Source organism: Phyllobates terribilis, unplaced genomic scaffold (assembly GCF_046119375.1).
Source record: "Phyllobates terribilis strain yellow unplaced genomic scaffold, ASM4611937v1 Scaffold_1__5_contigs__length_1240528914, whole genome shotgun sequence".
In the NCBI taxonomy this organism is placed as follows: domain Eukaryota; kingdom Metazoa; phylum Chordata; class Amphibia; order Anura; family Dendrobatidae; genus Phyllobates; species Phyllobates terribilis.
In genome coordinates, this window is record NW_027362761.1 from 724,245,802 (window position 1) to 724,265,653 (window position 19,852).

Here is a 19,852-nt window from a genome sequence, read left to right on the forward strand (position 1 = left end):
GCTCGCTTTGATTTTGTTCTTCATTTTCGCCCGGCTGACAAAAACGTCAAAGCAGATGCCTTGTCCCGATCCTTTCTGGTGTCCGATCTCGAGGAGGAACCTAAACATATCATCGATCCCGCCAGAGTAATGCAGGTGGCTCCCGTGAGCCTAAATCGTCTCCCTCCCGGTAAGACGTTCGTATCAGTACCTGATCGGGAGAAGATCCTACACTGGGGTCACTCGTCTAAACTAGCTGGCCACGCCGGTCAGAAAAAGACCCTCCAGCTTATTGCCCGGCACTACTGGTGGCCTACCCTGCACAAGGACGTAATAGACTTTGTTTCTGCCTGTGTGTCCTGCGCCCGCAACAAAATCCCGAGACACCTGCCAGCCGGTCGCCTTCTTCCGCTTCCTGTGCCTGCTGCCCCCTGGCAGCATATTGCTATGGACTTCATAACTGATCTCCCCGTCTCTGCCGGTTGTACGGTCATTTGGGTGGTCGCTGACCGCTTTTCCAAGATGGCTCACTTTATTCCTGTGCCTGGTCTCCCGTCTGCACCCGAGCTGGCTAAAGACTTTATCCGCCACATCTTCCGTCTTCATGGCCTGCCCCTCCACATCGTGTCGGATCGTGGGGTACAGTTCACCTCACGTTTCTGGAGAGCCACTTGTAAACTGCTAGACGTCACCCTGGACTTCTCTTCCACTTACCACCCACAGTCCAATGGTCAAGTGGAGCGGATCAATCAGAACCTGACCAGTTACCTCCAGCACTTCGTTAATGCCCATCATTCTGACTGGGTGGATCTCCTACCATGGGCCGAGTTCTCCTATAACAATCACGAGAGCGAATCCTCCTCCAAATCCCCGTTTTTTGTAGTCTTCGGTCAGCATCCTCGGATTCCTTTTCCTGTCTCCACCTCTGTGGACAACCCGGCTGCGGAATCTCTCGTTAGCAAATTTTCCTCCATTTGGGAGAGTACCCGATCCGCACTCCTTCAGTCGTCCGAACGGATGAAAAGACACGCTGACAAAAAACGCCTGGATCCTCCACAATTTCGTCCTGGAGATAAAGTCTGGCTCTCATCTAAATATGTCCGACTCAAGATACCTTCTTACAAGTTAGGGCCTCAGTTCATCGGTCCTCTGGAGGTCATCAGTCAGATCAACCCGGTGGCCTATAAGTTAAAACTCCCGGCCAACTTACGGATCCCTAACTCCTTCCATGTATCTCTCCTCAAACCTGTGGTACTTAACTCTTTTTCCAAGTCTACAGGTACGCCTCCTGCTCCGGTTTCTGCTGAGGACGAGTTTGAGGTAGAGAACATTCTTGCCAACAAAAGGGTAAGAGGAAAGACCTTTTTTCTAGTAGATTGGAGGGGGTTTGGTCCTGAGGAGAGAACGTGGGAGCCCCGGGAGAACATCCATGCCCCTCTTATCCTAGCTAAATTTCTGTCTGGCCTAAAAAAGGGGGGGCCTAAAGGGGGGGGTACTGTAGCGCCAGCGTCCCTGCCCTCTGCCAGGCAGGGACGCTGTTCCCCTCACCTCCCTGCTCCGTGCCCGGCGTCCTCCTCCCGCTCTGCTGGCAGCGCGTGCTCCTTCCCGGCCACTGTGCTTAGGGCGCGCGCGCTCTCCCTCCCTCTTAAAGGGGCCGCGCGCGCCGTCCTAAGGAGTCCCCGGCCAATGGCCGGAGGACTTCACCATATATAAGGCACCTCCTCCAAAATGGAGGTGCCCGAGCAATGTTGTTGCACTGTTCACTACTCTGCTTCAGCCCTCAGGTCCCGTTGCCAGTTACCTGCCAGTTACCTGCCAGTTACCTGCCAGATTCCTGCCTGATTATCTGCTACCTGCCTGCTAGTCTGAGGTCCGACGGTCTGCCTTACTACTCCTGTCAGTCTGTCTAAGGACCAGCCTGCCCGCTCACCTGGGAGCGCACATCAGCCACCTGCCTGCTTGCCTGAGGTCCGACGGTCTGCCTTCCAACTCCTGTCAGTCTGTCTATGGACCAGCTTGCCCGCTCACCTGGGAGCATACACCAGCTACCTGCCTGCTAGTCTACCTGGAGGCTCCGCCGTCACGTGCTGTGACCACCTGCCTGTCCAGTGACTCCTGCTCGCTCACCTGGGAGCGCTCTTCTGCTGCCTGTCTGCTAGCCTACCTGGAGGCTCTGCCGTCACGTGCTGTGACCACCCGCCTGTCCAGAGACTTCTGCCCGCTCACCTGGGAGCGCTCATCTGCCGCCTGTCTGTTGGTCTTCCTGGAGGCTCCGCCGTCACATGCTGTGACCACCCGTTCATCCAGAGACTCTCGCCTGCTCACCTGGGAGCTCACGTCTATCATCAGCCGCCACAGGTCATACCAACCCTTTACCTAGAGACTGCCCCGGTCACTTGCCGTGACCATCTGCCCGTTCATCCAAAGACTGCCCCGGTCACTTGCCGTGACCATCTGCCCGTTCATCCAGAGACTGCCCCGGTCACTTGCCGTGACCATCTGCCCGTTCATTCAGAGACTGCCCCGGTCACTTGCCGTGACCATCAGCCCGTTCATCCAGAGACTGCCCCGGTCACTTGCCGTGACCTCCAGCCCGTTCACTCAGAGACTGTCCCGGTCACCTGCTGTGACCTCCTGCCCGTCTTCCCTGGTCGCCACCCGCTCCCTTACAAGGACTGCCCCCTTTCATAGTAGCTCAGAGGTTCCGCCTCCCAGACCCGTTACAATAAGTCATCAATACCTCAATACCAAATCGATGAGGGTCCCAGAACCATCATCTCCACCGATCAGCTGTTATTAGCTCCAAAGGCAGCCAAATGTAAGCACTATATGGAGGTGAACCTACGTTTAATGTTTAGCAGCAAATAGGAACTGGCTTACTATTGCTTCATATAAAAATTGACCCTACAGAATGTAGGGGAATGAGACTCAAGATGGCAGCCACTGACTCCCCTGCTCCACAACCCTCTACATAACTGTTGTCGTAAACTGCACTTAACAAAATTATGCTAAACTCTGACTGTCTGCTTTTAGCTCGACCTCTGATCTCCTTTCATAAATGAGCATTTATGCATTCTGATATACTTAAAGGGAGACTGTCATCCCAAACTATAAATTAAACACATAACCATGTTGGGTATATGGCCTCTATGAACATGGCTTCTTTAGTATACTAATCATTGTTTCTGTTCTGCAGACACTGAAATTTGATCAAACATGCTTAGTATGGTGCTCGGTGCACCCTTGGTGTGGCCAAGAGGCTCAGTGCACCTTTCCACTCCCTGGTTTTTCATGTCCAGCCTCTCTCTTTAGTAATTGACAGCACTGGTTTCCCTGAGCTTGCTCAAAGCAAATCAGCTCTGTCAATCAAAAGTCAGGGAGGTGGGACATGTAAAAAGCAATGAGCAGAATGGGACACTGAACTTCTTGGCCATTTCAACGGTGTACCAAGCACCCTAATTAGCATATTTGATTACATTTCTGTTTCTACATGCCCCAGTCCCATCTTGGCTCCGCCCCAGCTCAGCCCATTTCGGCCTAGCTGATTTTGCAACTTTTCAAAACTTTTTTGGCAGTTTTCTGGCATAAATGCTTTGATGAATAGGCCCCTATGTGCTTAGTTTACGCTATCAGTGTGCAAGCTCTGTTGTTGGACAATAAGTTGCGTACATTCTAGCACACCACTACTAGGAACTATGCATACAGTGAGCACAAGAAATGGCATTACCTGCTCACATGGGGAAAGCATACTGATTAGCAAGATCAACAGGGCTCAAGTTGTCCTTCTCCTCATGATTGTCGGCATCCACAAGTAGTGCACTGCCTTGTCGTTAACATGATCACCATCCTCATGTACTGCTTTCTATATACTCCTTCCTCTCTCCATTGCATCTTCAGTTCGCTTTTTGTGTGTCAAAGAAACAATCGTCCAGTTGTAAGTTATATGCAAACGGAACTCCCACACATCCACATTTATTGTAAGGAGATGGACAAATGGAAGATTTCCACAGTTAATTCATAACAGGGTGCCTGCAAGTAAGCATCACTATCTACTGGCCAGAGTTTGTAGGATGAGAGAAAGTGGAAAGAATTGCATCAGCAGGAACTGTATAACGAATCATACGGTTCCTGAGAGGAAGAGTTTGGAGGAGACACCAGGTCAGGTGATTGCTGTATCACAATTAGTAATTATAAAAGGCCCAGGCGGGCAGTGAAGAGGTGAAGTCAGCACCTGAACCTGTAGCAGGACAGACGAGTGATGCAGCGAAGTTGACTTATAGCAGTTAATACGAGTGACCAGTTACAAGTAAAGAATCGAGAGACCAGTCCCAAGAGAAGAACCTAGTGACCAGACCCAAGTGAAGAACTGAGTGCCCAGACCCAAGTGAAGAATCGAGTGACCAGACCTGAGAGATGAACCACGTGAAAAGACCCGATGGAAGAACCGAGTGACCTGACCCGAGTGAAGAGTCGAGTGTCCAGACTCGAGAGAAGAATCGAGTGACCAGACCCGAGTGAAGAACCGAGTAACCAGACCCAAGTGAAGAATTTAGAGACCAGATCCGAGAGAAAAATCAAGTGACCAGACCCGAGTGAAAAGCCAAGGGTCCGAGACCAGAGCTGTGTGAGTGGAACCAGAGTCACAAGAAGTGAACAGGCCGTGTTAGAGGGATATTTGTGAGATTCGCGGCGTGAGGTGCAGAAGGATGGTACACAGGGATCCAGGGACATGCTTCAGAGAACAGAGGCTGCCAGCGCAACGTGTGTTAGAAACGACTCACCATAAGTGACTTGCAGACTAGTGGTGTAGTAGTATAGACTGCTGTTAGGGCCTGGGTAGCGTGTATCACTACCACCTGCATGACAGGGTAACGTTGGTGACTGGTACAAGACTGACTGTGATGCACCATAGAGCAGTGTACTAGAATAGAGATGATTGTACCTATTGTACAGTTCAGTAAATGTTTAGAGCTTTCTATAATAGGGTTTAATTGTTATAAATGTTACCGCTGCTTCTATCCAAAGAAGTGACTTATGTATAAATTGTAAAACATTATATTGCACTCTAATAATCTGCTAACCTTGTTTAATTTTGTAAACGGAACATTCAAATTGATGTGTTAGAGTAATAAATAATTTTTGGTTAAGTTACCGCTGTGTCCTCATCTTCTGCGCTGTTGAATCCCAAGCATTTGTTCACATCTTCACAATCAATGCCGAACCACTTGCACTTCTTTTTGCCTGCTCCTTTAAATTGATGTTGTGCTGCATGTTGCACTCTACCTACCTTTGACAGCATCAGTTATGGCCAGGGATTTTACATGTATTTTATGCCCCACTGAGTCAATGTTTCGCGTAGCAGTGATGCACAGCCGAAAGCTCATTGTTTAATAGTCATATCTCCACATTATGCGATACTTATGCACTTACTTCTCAATGGACATCTCCGTGTCCCCACGAGCAATAAGGCATAATGTATGAAATTTCATACAGAATGACTCCTAGTCAACATCAACTGGGCAACCTAATAAGCAGCAATGACATAAACATTGTATCTACCCTGCATTTAGGCAAAATCACACATTTAAAAGAAAAATATTTACCTGTTGAAACAAGGCTGTGCTTATTGTCAGAAGAGTATGTCGAAACTTTAGCAATGCCAGAAATTACAGCTGTAGATTAGTTTTTACTGAGCTACCGATTGATTTACAAATTTGCAAAATTATAGAATTCACAACTCAATAAGTTGTTGCAACTCTACGAGCAAAATCAATCAGGTGATGAGGTGCTGGATTGTGCAGCAACTGGAGCTTCTGTTACTTTTAATTCTGCCATTGATGGGTATTAGGTAATGTGGCTCATGTGGGCCGCGTTCACTTACTGAAGCCTTTGAAAGAGGGTACAAAACTGTTTGTCTTCCATGACTCTGATTTTAGGTACATCTCATCATTGTACTTGTTTATAAATAAATACATTTTGGGGACTGCAGTGTACTGGATGAATTCCCTGGATTGGGCCCCTCCGCATGGATGGACAAAGGGGAAGAAATTGTTATGAAAAAAAAATTGTTGTCTTTCTCTGACTCCAAAATTTCTTTAGGTCTCTACTTCACCATGATTTTTGGTGTAGCTCAATTTTTTTGGGGATGGGGATCAAATGAGGTGCCTTCCCTCAGTAGAATGCTGTAAAGAATTGGGCTTCTAAGCAGGAATGGGAAAAAAAGGGCAAACATGGTTATAAAAAAAAATGGTTGACCTTCTATAGTGATTTCTCCCATAGACAGCACAGCCTAAAGGGGAATCCCTGCTCTTTATTCTTTTTTTAGCTCACAGTGACATGCTGCATAAAAAAGGAGGACATTATATAACTGAGCCGAGCAGTCTTCATCTGAATCAAGCTCTGATATGAGATAAAACACTTGTTATAGAGCTTTGCACTGTGTTTTTCTGGCTGCCTTTGTCTATTCCTCTCCCTGCTGCTCCATCCTACTTCCCGTCCCCCTCCATAGAGCAGTGGTCCCCAACCTTTCTTATACTGAGAGTCACATTCAGGTCTGAGAGAGTCAGAAACCACATCCAAAGGCCCCCACAATAATGATACACAAAGCCCCATTATTGTTATAAAGATAGCTAAAGTTTCCCTATGGAAATCATACTAAAGCAGCATACTTACCCATCTAACCCCCATTCGCTATTCTCACATCAAGCATTTCTACCACACCATCGCATCCTACTTCTATAACCTTCTCTATCTTGCAGTATCATCCTAGTTCCAGCTTAGCAACTGAATGATTGGAGCCAGTATCCCAGTATCTGAATGGTTCTCACTGGGGTTAAAATGACGGTGTTTGGCTACTAATATGATTAAAACCCTTCCCATGCTACTGAAACCTCACCCAACCAGCTGATTCATTGGCTGGCTGCAGGTGGGCCAGGTTTTGACCCCATTGGACAGCTGTGATTTTACCTTAAATAGGAACCCCACTTGTACAGGACTGAATTTGATTCCTGAACTTCGCAGTTTCACGGGAATACAAACATTTTCAGATTTGATTCACAGTTCTCAAAAAAAAAAATCTTGCCCGGAACTGTTATCCACACTGCTGAGGCATCAAAGAGCAGACAAATATCATTCTGCATTGCTGCGCGGGCTTCCCCATAATGCCCTGCAGCTATGACATCTTATGGATTATCACACCTTGTACAGTGATGGTCAGTAGCTGGGCCATCACAGATCAGTGTTTCCCAGCGGAGAACAGTTTGTACAGCAGTCATTTTCCATTTTCAGTGTCACCAGGTAAATCTCTCTCTCCTGTAGAGTGTAAGCTCTTATTGTCAGTGCGGTCCTCTCTCTTTCTCCTCTAGAGTGTAAACTCTTATTATCAGCGGGATCCTCTCTCTTTCTCTCTCCTGTAGAGTGCAAACTCTTATGATCAGCGGGGTCCTCTCTCTTTCTTCTGTAGAGTTTAAGCTCTTTTGATCAGCAGGATCCTCGCTCTCTCTCGCTTGCCTGTAAAGTGTAAGCTCTTATGATAAGCGGGGTCCTCTCTCTCCTGTAGAATTTAAGCTCTTATGATCAGCAGGATCCTCACTCTATCTCTATCGCTTGCCGGTAACGTGTAATCTTTTATGGTCAGCTGGGTTCTCTCTCTTTCTCCTTTCCCTCACACAAATCAAATTTTTTATAAAAATTCTGATAAATTGGCAAATTCAGTTCTAGTTTTTATGAATAGAACATACACACATTATAGCCATACCCATTAAAGTCTTTGTGGACTCTTTGGATAACATTGCTATCTGTTTCTCATGTCTTTTTATGCATTTTCCCATCTGTAATTATTGGATAAACAAGAACATAATTTAGAAATGTAGTTTTTGATGCAATGATTTTGCAACATTATGTAAACCTATATGCCAATTACAGAGTAGTAATCCAGCAATCCCAAGAAAATATTTAAACATTAATTTTTAATCCATATTCTTTAAAAAATTGTGAAAAGGTAGAAGGATTAAGAACCAGTACGGTTTGAAATGCGTCAGCTATATAATTTAACTTTTTTTTCCTTTTCCTACTTTTAAATATTTTCATGGGATTGCTGGATTTCTATTCCGTAATTGGCACTACTCCACCTAGTAACCAGCTAGGTAAATTATCCGTGCATCTCTCCCTGAATGTTTGGATCTTGTAACTTTATTCACCCCTGAGAGAGCTGATAGGTATATTTTTTTTCTTCTCTTTTTATGTAAAACTATATGTCTATTCAAAATTATGAAAATTGGTGACGTTTTTATTCACGTGGCGTATTAGCCCAAGTGAATGCACTTTGTAGAAGTATTCACACTGTGTCCCATGTGTCGATTCCAAATAATCAGATATACAGTATATATATCATATAGCTGACATCCACATGCAACTGAACTAGCGCCAAATGTGGTAATTTAACACCTTCGATGGGGGACCCTCTGTAACCCTATGACACCCCTCTACAACATTATGGGCTGTGATGATAGCAAGGGGCTAACAAAGGCCCTGAGATCATCTTTTTACACCCATTAAGTTCTGCCACAGGCAACACCTAATATGAGAACGGTAATAGAACTACGCACTGCAATGCAGAAATCGTACATTTGTATTGTGTATTAATCATAGATTCAAGTCTTGTGGGACAAAAAAACATAAAAAATCAAAGACATTTTAACTAGTGATGAGCGAACGTGCTCGCCACTACTCGGTACTCGCCCAAGCATCATGGTGCTCGACAAGCTCAGCGTTTGGCGAGTATTTCCGGGTTGCTCGGGCGGGAACTCGGGTCCCCTCCCTGCATTTTTGGCGCTCTTCAGAGAGCCAATGAACATGCAGGGATTGCCTGCCATGCACTGTAATTCCATAGCCATGTTGGTTGTGGGCATTACAGTGATTGGCTGGTCGCACAGCGTCATCAGGTCTATATCAGACCTGGCGCCACCATGCTCGTCACAGTCACTTCGGATCAGACAGTGTAGGGAGAGCTGCTGCTGCGTCAGGGAGAGATTTGATCGTGTATTAGGTAGTGTAGGGAGGAAAACCGTATATTACACATATCCATCTTAACAAACAGTCCTTCTGAGGACTAATCCATCTGCAGAGATATCAGGCAGGCAGTGTATATAGGCAGGCAGGCAGGGTATATAGCGGACTGCAGTGCACATAGCACAAGAGGCTCCATTCCAATTCTGTCGGCTGCTGCTGTTAGATATTTCTGGAAATAAGCCCAGGTCTCAGGGGCCAGGAGTAATTTTTATTGCATCTTAATCCTCATTATTTGCTTAAAAAGCAATCCAAAGAACACAGTTTTTCTGCGCCATTTGCTTGTTGGCACTGCAGAATACAGCCAGGTCATTTCCATATTACAGCGCTAGAAATCCAGCTATTTAAAACTGTGTTTTGTCCGTCACACGGATCACATATACGTTTTCAGAAAATACTGCCATTTCTGGCCTCCATTAAAAAAAAATTTCAGTGTGTCAGCAAAGTTTTCGACACTGGTTTGCTGTTCAAAACAGTTACCTACAGGCCAGGTATTTAAAACTGTGTTTTCTCCGTCACACGGATTACATATACGTTTTCAGAAAATACTGCCATTTCTGGCCTCCATTAAATTTTTTTTTCAGTGTGTCAGCAAAGTTTTTGACACTGGTTTGCTGTTCAAAACAGTTACCTACAGGCCAGGTATTTAAAACAGTGTTTTCTCCATCACACGGATTACATATACGTTTTCAGAAAATACTGCCATTTCTGGCCTCCATTAAAAAAAAAATTCAGTGTGTCAGCAAATTTTTTGACACTGGTTTGCTGTTCAAAACAGTTACCTACAGGCCAGGTATTTAAAACTGTGTTTTCTCCATCTCACGGCTCACATATACATTGTCAGAAAATACTGCCATTTCTGGCCTCCATTAAAAATTTCTTTCAGTGTGTCAGTGAAGCAATTCACAGCAGTTTGCTGGTCAAACTACTTACCTACAGGCCAGGTATTTAAAACTCTGTTTTCTCCGTCACACGGATCACATATAAATTCGCTCCAAACTCAGTCATTTGTAGTGAGCGTGGAAGATACTGTCCTCCATTTAAAATGGGCAAGGCACGTGGCAAGGGACGAGGAACTGGACGTGATGGTAATGGTGCATGCAGAGGCCGAGGACAAGGCCGTGGGCAAGCCGAAATTGTGCCACAACAAACACCCACATCTTCTCGCCTGACCTTCCTGTCCCAATTTCTAGGGGACCACAGCACACCACTATTGAACCCAGAGCAGTGTCAAAAGGTTGTTGGTTGGATAGCGGATAATGCGTCCAGTCACTTAGCCACCACCACCACCCTGTCTTCCACACGGTCAAGTCTCAGTAGCCATGAGTCTGGACCGCATATTACTCACCCTGATCCTCCTTCCTCCCACCATGCCGAGTACCCAGAGACAACTGATCCCACACTTGGACACTCTGAAGAGCTGTTCACTTTGCCATTTATAGATTCGAGCCTCTCGCCCTGTCCACTTGAAGCGGGGCAAGAGGAGATCACGTGTAGCGATGCCCCAAATATTTGAGCAGCCACGGTCACACGAAGGCGAAGGTGGGAAAGTGTCACAAGAGGTGGACGATGATGAGACACAATTGCCAGAAAGTCAGGAGGAGGACCAGGGTGCGGAAGTGGAAGACGAGGTGGTGGATGATATAGTAACTGACCCAACCTGGCAGGAGGACATGCAGAGCGAGGACAGCAGCACACAGGGGGAAGGAGGCAGAGCACCCCAACAGGCAGGAAGGAACAGTGTGGTGGCCGCAGACAGAAGGCAGGCAACCGTTTCCCGTAACACCAACACGAAGGAAGTTGCCAGTACAACTGTTAGGTCTTCCCGAGTCTGGTTGTTTTTTAAAGACTCTGCCGATAACCCCAAAAAGGCCATTTGCACCACCTGCCAGGCCAGCATCAGCAGGGGAGGCAAAACGACCAGCCTGACCACCACCAGCATGATCAGGCACATGGCAGCAAAGCACCTGACTTTGTGGGCCGAACCCCAGGGTCCAGGAACAGTGTCTGCGGGTGGCACCATTGATTCTTCCGCTGTTGCGCATGCAAGCCAATCCCCTGTCCATGGTGCATGCGAAGATGTATCCTGCCCTGCACCTGTCGTTGCACACTCTCAAGTAGCAGCATCAGGAAGCACGTCCATGTCCTTGTCCAGCGCAGCGTTCAGTTGTCCATACCCCAGTCCTTGGAACGCAAGCACAAATATGCAGCCAACGCCCCACAGGCCACACTACTAAATTATTATTATTATTATTAATTTATATAGCGCCATTGATTCCATGGTGCTGTACATAAGAAGGGATACAGACCAAATAAAAATATCACTTACAGTAAACAAACTAACAATGATAGACTGGTACGGAGGGAAGAGGACCCTGCCCTTGCGGGCTTACATTCTACAGGAATGGGGAGGAGACAGTAGGTTGGGGGGGATGCAGTAGCTCCGGTGTTGTTGAGGTGGCAGTGTGGTCATTGCAGGTTGTGTATTTAGTCCTGTCTATTACCTGGTGATGTGAGGGGCTGGGGAACCTCCATCATGACGTCCTTGTACAGATCTTTGTGTCCTTCTAAATACTCCCACTCCTCCATGGAGAAATAGACAGCGACATCCTGACACCTTATAGGAACCTGACACATACAATGATACCGTCATCCCCCGATCCCTTCATAGCTTTACTGTATAATGTCCCAGCATTCCCAGCAGTGTCACCTCTCCAGTCAGCAGCTCAATCATCTTGAAGGTGAGTTCTAGGATCTTCTGGTCATTGATGTCCTCATGTATCAGGGGGTGAGGTGGAGACCCCGTGATTGGGCTCAGGAGTCTTCCCCATCCCTCAGACACAGGGTCCTGACAGCGCTCCCTAGAGGTCTTCTTCACTACTGTGTAATCCTCTCCAGTAATCCGGAAGAGGATCTCTAGAGTGAGGTGTAATATCCTCTCCGCCATCTTGTCTCTGTCCATATCCATCCTTGATAGGTGATTCAGAAAAATTCTCCACCTGCAGAGCTGCCACCACATATTCTCACATTTCACGACTGCTTGCGCTCGAAATGTTGCCTTTTAGGCTCGTGGAGACGGAAGCATTCCGCAACCTGATGGCGGCGGCCGTCCCTCGGTACTCGGTCCCCAGCCGCCACTATTTCTCCCAGTGTGCCGTCCCCGCATTACACAAGAACGTGTCCAAAAACATTAGCTGTGCTCTCAACAACACAATTATCGGTAAAGTCCACCTAACCACGGACACATGGACAAGTTCTTGTGGGCAGGGATGGTACATCTCCCTGACGGCACACTGGGTTAACATAGTGGAAGCCGGGACCCAGTCAGACCTTGGGACAGAAAACACCAAGGATTGCGGGCCCTAGGTCAATCAGGGTTGCCCCCACGGTCTACAGCTCCTGCACCTCATCCTCCTCAGCCTGCTACTCCTCTTTAGCCTCCATCTCCGAAATGATCACATCAGTCACAAGCTGGAAGCACTGCAGCACTGCCTCGGCCAAGCGGCAACAGGCTGTGCTGAAGCTAATACGCTTAGGTGAAAAACCGCACAATGCTGAAGAGTTGTGGACAGCTCTGAAAGAGCAGGCAGATCTGTGACTCACACCGCTGAACCTACAGCTAGGCATGGTCGTCTGTGACAATGGCCGGAACCTGACCTAACACATTAGGAGGGCACCATCAGGTAATTGGGATCTACCTGCCGCATGTCGTACAAGAACTGTGCAATATTAAGAAGAAAAGGAGACATGCATCTGAGCAGTGATCACCACTGATAATCAAAGTATATCAAGTGATAAATACAAGGTACAAAAATTTATTTCAAAATTTATCTAGACACATATAATCATGGACATACCAACAGAGTTATTAAAACACCATTAAAAAACGAAGTGGAACCATCCACTCTTTATACAACCCACTACTTCAGAAACCTTTCATGATTTGACATACCGTATATTCCGGCGTATAAGACGACCTGGTGTATAAGACGACCCCCCTACTTTCCTGTTAAAATATAGAGTTTAGGATATATTCACCGTATAAGACTACCCCTTTTCCAACGCATACCAAACACCGGTAAAAATTTTAAAAAAACAGATTTGAATTTAACATGGTCCTTTTTTAATTTAAATTCTTATGACATGCAGGTATATAGCAGGAAAACTGTCACTCATAAACATATTAAAATAGGGGGGACCCCACGTCATTTTTTGGGGGGGTCCCCCATTCTAATAGCTAGTAAAGGCTAGGTATTCAGCTGGGGGCTGATATTAGTAGCCTGGGAAGCTCCGTGGGTATTACCCTCTTCCCAGACTTCAAACATCTGCCCCAGCCGTCTGCTTAACCTCCACTAGAGACTATAATGATGGGGGATCCCACGCCAATTTTCTTTTTAAAAAATCCTTTATTTTAACACTAAATGACAATTGAGGGGTTAATAAAGATGCAGTCCCTAAATTATTAATTTTGTAATTAATTTTTCCCAAAAATGTTGACGTGGGGCTTCGCCATATTTTTGTGTCCAGCCAGGTACAGCAGGCAGGAACGGGCTGCCCCCAACCACCAGCTGCCTATTTGTACCTGGCCGGACACAACAATATAGGGAAGCCCTTTTTTTTTAAATTATTTCATGAAATAATTAAAAAAAAAAATACGTGGGGCTTCGTCCTATTTTTGTGTCCAGCCAGGTACAACTAGGCAGCTGGGGACTGGAATCTGCAGCGCAGGGAGACCCAAGCTTTCTGGGCCCCACCCGCTGCAAATTGCAGTCCGCAGCCACCCCGGAAAATGGCGCGTTCATAGAAGCGCCATCTTCTGGCGCTGTACCCAACTCATCCAGGGCCCTGGTGCGGTGGCTCACTGGGTAATAAAGGGGTTAAGGCCAGCTTGGCATTATCAGCTGGCCCTAAGCCCGAAATTCATGGGGTCACGCCAATATTAGACATGACCACCATGAATTTCTAGTAAAGTAATTAAAAAAAACACAACACCCAGAATAAAGTCCTTTAATTGAAATAAAGACACAATTTTTTAATGTTCTAAATTAAACCATACTTACCGTCACGCCCATTCCAGCTGAAGCCAACGATCTCCTGCAATAAAAGTAAAATAATAAAGCAACCTCATCCTTACCTCTCCATGGTTCCCAGGACCGGTCCAGCTCTGCTACATTCACATGACAGGCTGCACCGCAGCAGAACGCTGCCGTTCAGCTTGCCATGCGGCAGACACTGAGAAGCGCAGGCATGCTTGTGCTCCTCAGTGTCTGACTGTGACGGCATCCAGATGAGCCGAGATCATGTCCAATGAACTCGGCTCACCTCATGCACGTCACTGACAGCGTGGGAAAATTCTCCTGCTCCCCGCATGCGCAGTAGAAGTTTCCCACGCTGTCAGTGACGGACGTGCATGAGGTGAGCTGAGTTCATTGTCGGCTCATCTGGATGTCGTCACAGAGAGACGCTGAGCAGCGCAAGCATGCCTGCGCTTCTCAGTGTCTGCGGGATGACAGGCTGGATGGCAGCGTTCTGCTGCGGTCCAGCCTGTCATCTCGATGTAGCAGAGCTGAAGCTGTCGTGGGAACCATGGAGAGGTAAGGATGAGGTTGCTTTATTATTTTTCTTTTATTGCAGGAGATCGTTGGCTTCAGCTGGAATGGGCGTGATGGTAAGTATGGTTTAATTTAGAACAATAAAGAATTGTGTCTTTATTTCAATTAAAGGACTTTATTCTGGGTGTTTGTGTTTTTTTTAACTTTGACTATGGGGTTAGTAATGGGGGTGTCTTATAGACGCCTCTCCATTACTAACCTGGGCTTGATGTCAGCTGGCATTATAAGCTGACATCAACCCCAGCCCTATTACCCCCTGCCACCGCTACAGGGCAGTGGGAAGAGCGAGGCTAAGTGCCAGAATTGGCGCATCCTATGGATGCGCCATTTCTGGGGCGGCTGAGGGCTGGTGTTTCTAGCCTGGGAGGGGGCCAATATTCATGGCTCCCTTCCTGGGCTATTAATATCAGCCTCCAGCTGTCTGCCTAGCCTTTGCTAGCTATTAAAATAGGGGGGACCCCACGTCATTTTTTTGGGATCCCCCATTTTAATAGCTAGTAAAGGCTAGGTATTCAGCTGGGGGCTGATATTAGTAGCCTGGGAAGCTCCGTGGGTATTACCCCCTTCCCAGGCTTCAAACATCTGCCCCAGCCGTCTGCTTAACCTCCGCTAGAGACTAAAATTAAGGGGAACCCAACGCCAATTTTTTTTTTAATAAATCCGTTATTTTAACACTAGATGACAAGTACAGTAACCAACACTGTCACTGTACTTCATATATATGTGACTGACATGTTTCTATCTATCTAATCTATGTGTGAAGCTCTATTCTGTCTGTTATAAATTGTCGGGTACAGATGCTGAATTGCCGGCCGGCTTTTTTAAAGAGACGGTGCATGAAAACACTATTATTTGTTTTAATAAATCCTTTACACTAAATGACAAGTACAGTAAGCAATACTGTCACTGTACTTCATATATATGTGACTGACATGTTTCTATCTATCTAATCTATGTGTGAAGCTCTATTCTTTCTATTCTAAATTGTCGGGTGCCGGCTTATGCCGCTGCTGAATTGCCGGCTTTTCATATATTGTCACAGAAGCGATGCGAACTTCCCAGCTCCGGACACAGCGCAGCGCTTCTGTGACAAGTGAAAGCTGTCGGCACAGAAGCCCTGCGCTGTGTCCGGAGCTGGGAATACGCAGCGATGTGTCCGTTTCAGCACAGAAGCGCTGACCGTCTGGACCTACCGCCACCGTATTTTAACTCCCTCCACCTTATATTAACTCCGACATGGCAGGGATACGGCCACGGCAGCTTATTAACACCTCCAGAGTATCCCCGCATGTCAATTTCTGAAAGTTCAAAAGCATTACCGGCGTATAAGACGACCCCAGACTAGACAGAAGATTTTTCAGTCTTCAAAAGTCGTCTTATACGCCGGAATATACGGTAATTATACATACATGATTGTACAAGTAAATAAATCTATACAGGCTGTATAAAAAGTCTGTGGTGGTCAATATTGCACAGCCCGAAATATCAATGGAAGTAAGAAAATGTATAAATAGTGCAGCAGATGACAACTTAATACAGTTCAATGGTCATAAATGCATAGACATTCATATAGATACGTCCACTCAAACTAATGGTACCCATGCAAGGTGATAGGTCAACTTAGGCACTATTGTGTCCCCACCTCATAAAACCCTGGCAGTCTCAAATGGGTCTCTCAACTCAGCTAAGGGAGAGTGACTCCACTAAATACATACAGTTTGAGTGGAAAATGCTGCACCAGCAAGATACAAACCGAGCTAGCAATAAGCCCCAAAATTCCTACGTGAAACAAAGCCTGTTTAGTAGAAAGGTGTAGATGAGTGCTTGTTACCCAACGCGTATCGCCACACAAGGTGGCTTCGTCAGGGGAACCTGGTGGCGGCTCTGAGGCGAGGTGAGCTCACACACGTTCCATGCCTGGCCCATGTGCTTAACCTCATAGTTCAGCGATTTCTCAAATCCTTCCCGGAGCTGCCGGATCTGCTTGTTAAAGTACGCCGCCTGTGTGCCCATTTTAGAAAGTCAGCTACAGTTTCCGCCGCCCTTGCAGTGTTTCAGCAGCATTTGCAGCTTCCGGCTCACAGACTGGTGTGTGATGTTCCCACGCGTTGGAACTCTACACTGCAGATGTTGGGAAGGATTTGTGAGCAGAAGAGGGCAGTTGTTGAGTACCAGCATCAACAAGGCCGTCGGTATTCAGTTCAGACTCCACACATAAGACCTCAGGAGTGGACATGGATGTCAGACATATGTACCATCCTCCAAAATTTTGAGGACTCTACCAAGATGGTGAGCAGCGATGACGCCATAATTAGCGTCACCATCCCGCTTCTCTGTCTTCTGAAACGCTCTCTGCTCACTATCAAAGAGGATGCATTGCAGGCGAAGCACGATGAGATGGAGCAAGGAACCATACAGGGTGATTACACACAGCCAAGCCTCATCTCATCCCAACGTGGATTGGGTGACAATGAGGAAGAGGAGGAGAAAGGACAGGAGCTAGTTTCATGCACTATAGACGGTACTACCTGCACAGCTGTCATACCATCTGTTCAGCGTGGATGGCCAGAGGACAGAGAGGAGGTGGAGAGCATGGTCAGTCATCCTCTTGGTGAGGACTCGGAAGTCTTGCCTGCTAGTAGTCTGGCACGCATGGCCGAGTTTATGTTACTCTGCCTTTCCCATTACCCTCGCATTCTCATAATTTTGGGTGACATTCATTACTGGTTGGTGACACTTCTAAACCCATGCTACAAGGAGAACTTTATATCTCTTATTCCTGAGGCGGACAGGTCTACAAAAATGGGGCTGTACCAGAAGTCCCTTGTTGCGGAACTATTAAAAAAATTCCCATCTGAAAACACTGGCTGCAGAGGGCACACTTCATTGGACAACCAAGGAGTGCAGGCGAGAGAGACACAACTTCAATCCAGCAGAGGCAGGGGAACACTGTCAAAGTTCTGGGAGAGTTTCTCAGACCCTCCCATCGGACAGGCCCTGAGACGCGGGGTACTCTCACAAGGAGTGCAAAGTTTAGGAAGATGCTGAGGGAGCACCTTGCCGACCGTACCAACGTCCTCTGTGATTCCGCTGCGCCTTATAATTATTGGGTATCCAAGCTGGATACGTGGAATGAACTGGCTCTCTATGCCTTGGAGGTCCTGGCCTGCCCTGCTGCCAGCGTTTTATCAGAGCGGGTTTTTAGTGCCACTGGTCGAATTATAACTGATAAGCTCATCTGCCTGTCAACTGAAAATGCTGACAGGCTGACTCTTATAAAAATGAACAAGAGCTGTATTGAGCCAGACTTCTCAACACCACCGAATGATAGCAGCGTAACATAAACTCTAATCCAGTGTCTTTTCTTGGGAGGTGTATTCCCATGCACCTTTTCACACCCACACATGGGTACATGCTTCCTGATTTTGGTTATTTGCTCTTGTCCTCCTCCTTCTCCTCATCCTCCACCACTATATCACCAGGGTGACCGTGGTCCGTGATGCAACACCCACATAAATTTTTTTAAGGGTGTTTATGATGCCCGTAAAAAAATTTTTTATACAGTATGTTCATGTATACCCCCCAGGGGTAAATGTTTGTCAGCCCATACACTTAGTGCATGGGCATTACAAGTATTGGAGGCCCGCTCCTTTCTAATGGGAACATTTTTTTATGAGGCCCTCCTCCACGTCTCTTCCAAAGGGCATTGAAGTGCCTCCAAATTTTTGGCAGCCCTTGCATTCACTGCATAGGCCAACACTATGGGAGACTCTCTCCTTTCTAATGGGAATTTGTCGTTACTGTGGCCCTGCTCTGTGTGTCTTTAAATTCTTAGTGGGGTTTTTCCTAAAATTGTCAGCTGTTGAACTCACTGCATACCCTATAACTGTATAGCAGAACCTCTCCTTTCTAATGGGAACATGTCGTACCTTGTTACTGTGGCCCTGCTCTGTGTGTCTTTAAATTCTTAGTGGGTTTTTTCCTAAAATTGTCAGCCGTTGGACTCACTGCATACCCTATAACTGTATAGCAGACTCTCTCCTTTCTAATGGGAACATGTCGTACCATGCTACTGTGGCCCTGCTCCATGTGTCTTTAAATTCTTAGTGGTATTTTTACTAAAATTGATCAGCCGTTGGACTCACTGCATACCCTATAACTGTATAGCAGACCCTCTCCTTTCTAATGGGAACATGTTGTACCTTGTTACTGTGGCCCTGCTCCATGTGTCTTTAAATTCTTAGTGGGGTTTTTCCCAAATTTTGGCAGCCCTTGCAGTCACAGCATGAGCATTACCACTATAGGAGACCAGCTCCTTTATAATGGGAACATTTTTTTTACTGAGACCCTCCTCTATGTCTCTTCAAAGGGGTATTGGGTTGCGTCCAAATTTTTGGCAGGCCTTGCAGTCACTGGATACGCAATAACAGTATAGGAGACCCACTTGTTAATAATGGGAACAACAAAGCATAGCCGGCTGATGGCTCTCTAACAATAGCTAGGGCCGACTGCTGGCCTTTTAAGAATAGTAAGGGCCTTCTGATGTCCCTATAAAAATAGGCTTTATGACTTTCAGAGTCCCTCCATCATAAATAAAACAGGATGCGTCTGATGATGTGTCACACACCACATTGCCAGATAAGGTTGTAAAATGTTAAAATGACATTTCCCGGTGAATGCATTTGTCTTAAAAAAAATGTGAAAAAAACAAAACAATAGGATCTTTCTTTAGTATAAAAAACAGCATCACCAATTTAACAACAATGTAATCACATTGTTCAGCTCATGCACCTCCTGCTCCATCTCCGAAATGACCACATCAGTCACAAGCTGACAGCACTGCAGCACTGCCTTGGCCAAGCGGCAACAGGCTGTGCTGAAGATAACATGCTTAATGCTTAATTGACAAACCGCCCAGCGCTGCAGAGTTGTTGAAAGCTGTAACACAGCAGCCTGATCTGTGGCTCTCACCGATGAACATACAGCCAGGCATGGTCGTGTGTGAAAATGGGCGGAACCTGGTGACGGAGAAATGACAGCCGGGGTAGATACAGTTTCCCTCTATGCCAGTCCTTTCACCAAGCTAAATAATATGGCTGTGGTGAAATAAAACTCCCACTGAGAAGCTGTTTCAGATTGAAAAACATTGTGCCCGCCAGAGGATTTGATTCTGAAGGCTAACCTTTCTCCCCCGC

At 46.5% G+C, this 19,852-nt stretch overlaps 2 protein-coding genes across 2 annotated transcripts in view; both read right to left on the reverse strand.

Annotated features, from left to right (window-relative positions):
• The window catches only part of ONECUT3 (one cut homeobox 3), a 212,281-nt gene that overhangs the window by 111,922 nt on the left and 80,507 nt on the right, over positions 1-19,852 (reverse strand). The window lies entirely within an intron of this gene.
• On the reverse strand, positions 11,533-12,028 carry LOC141165357 (gastrula zinc finger protein XlCGF66.1-like). Its single transcript, XM_073650957.1, has 2 exons — positions 11,756-12,028; positions 11,533-11,673 (listed from the first exon to the last, which is right to left on the reverse strand). Exons 1-2 carry the CDS (start codon positions 12,011-12,013, stop codon positions 11,533-11,535), a joined length of 399 nt encoding a protein of 132 aa, XP_073507058.1. The 5' UTR covers positions 12,014-12,028.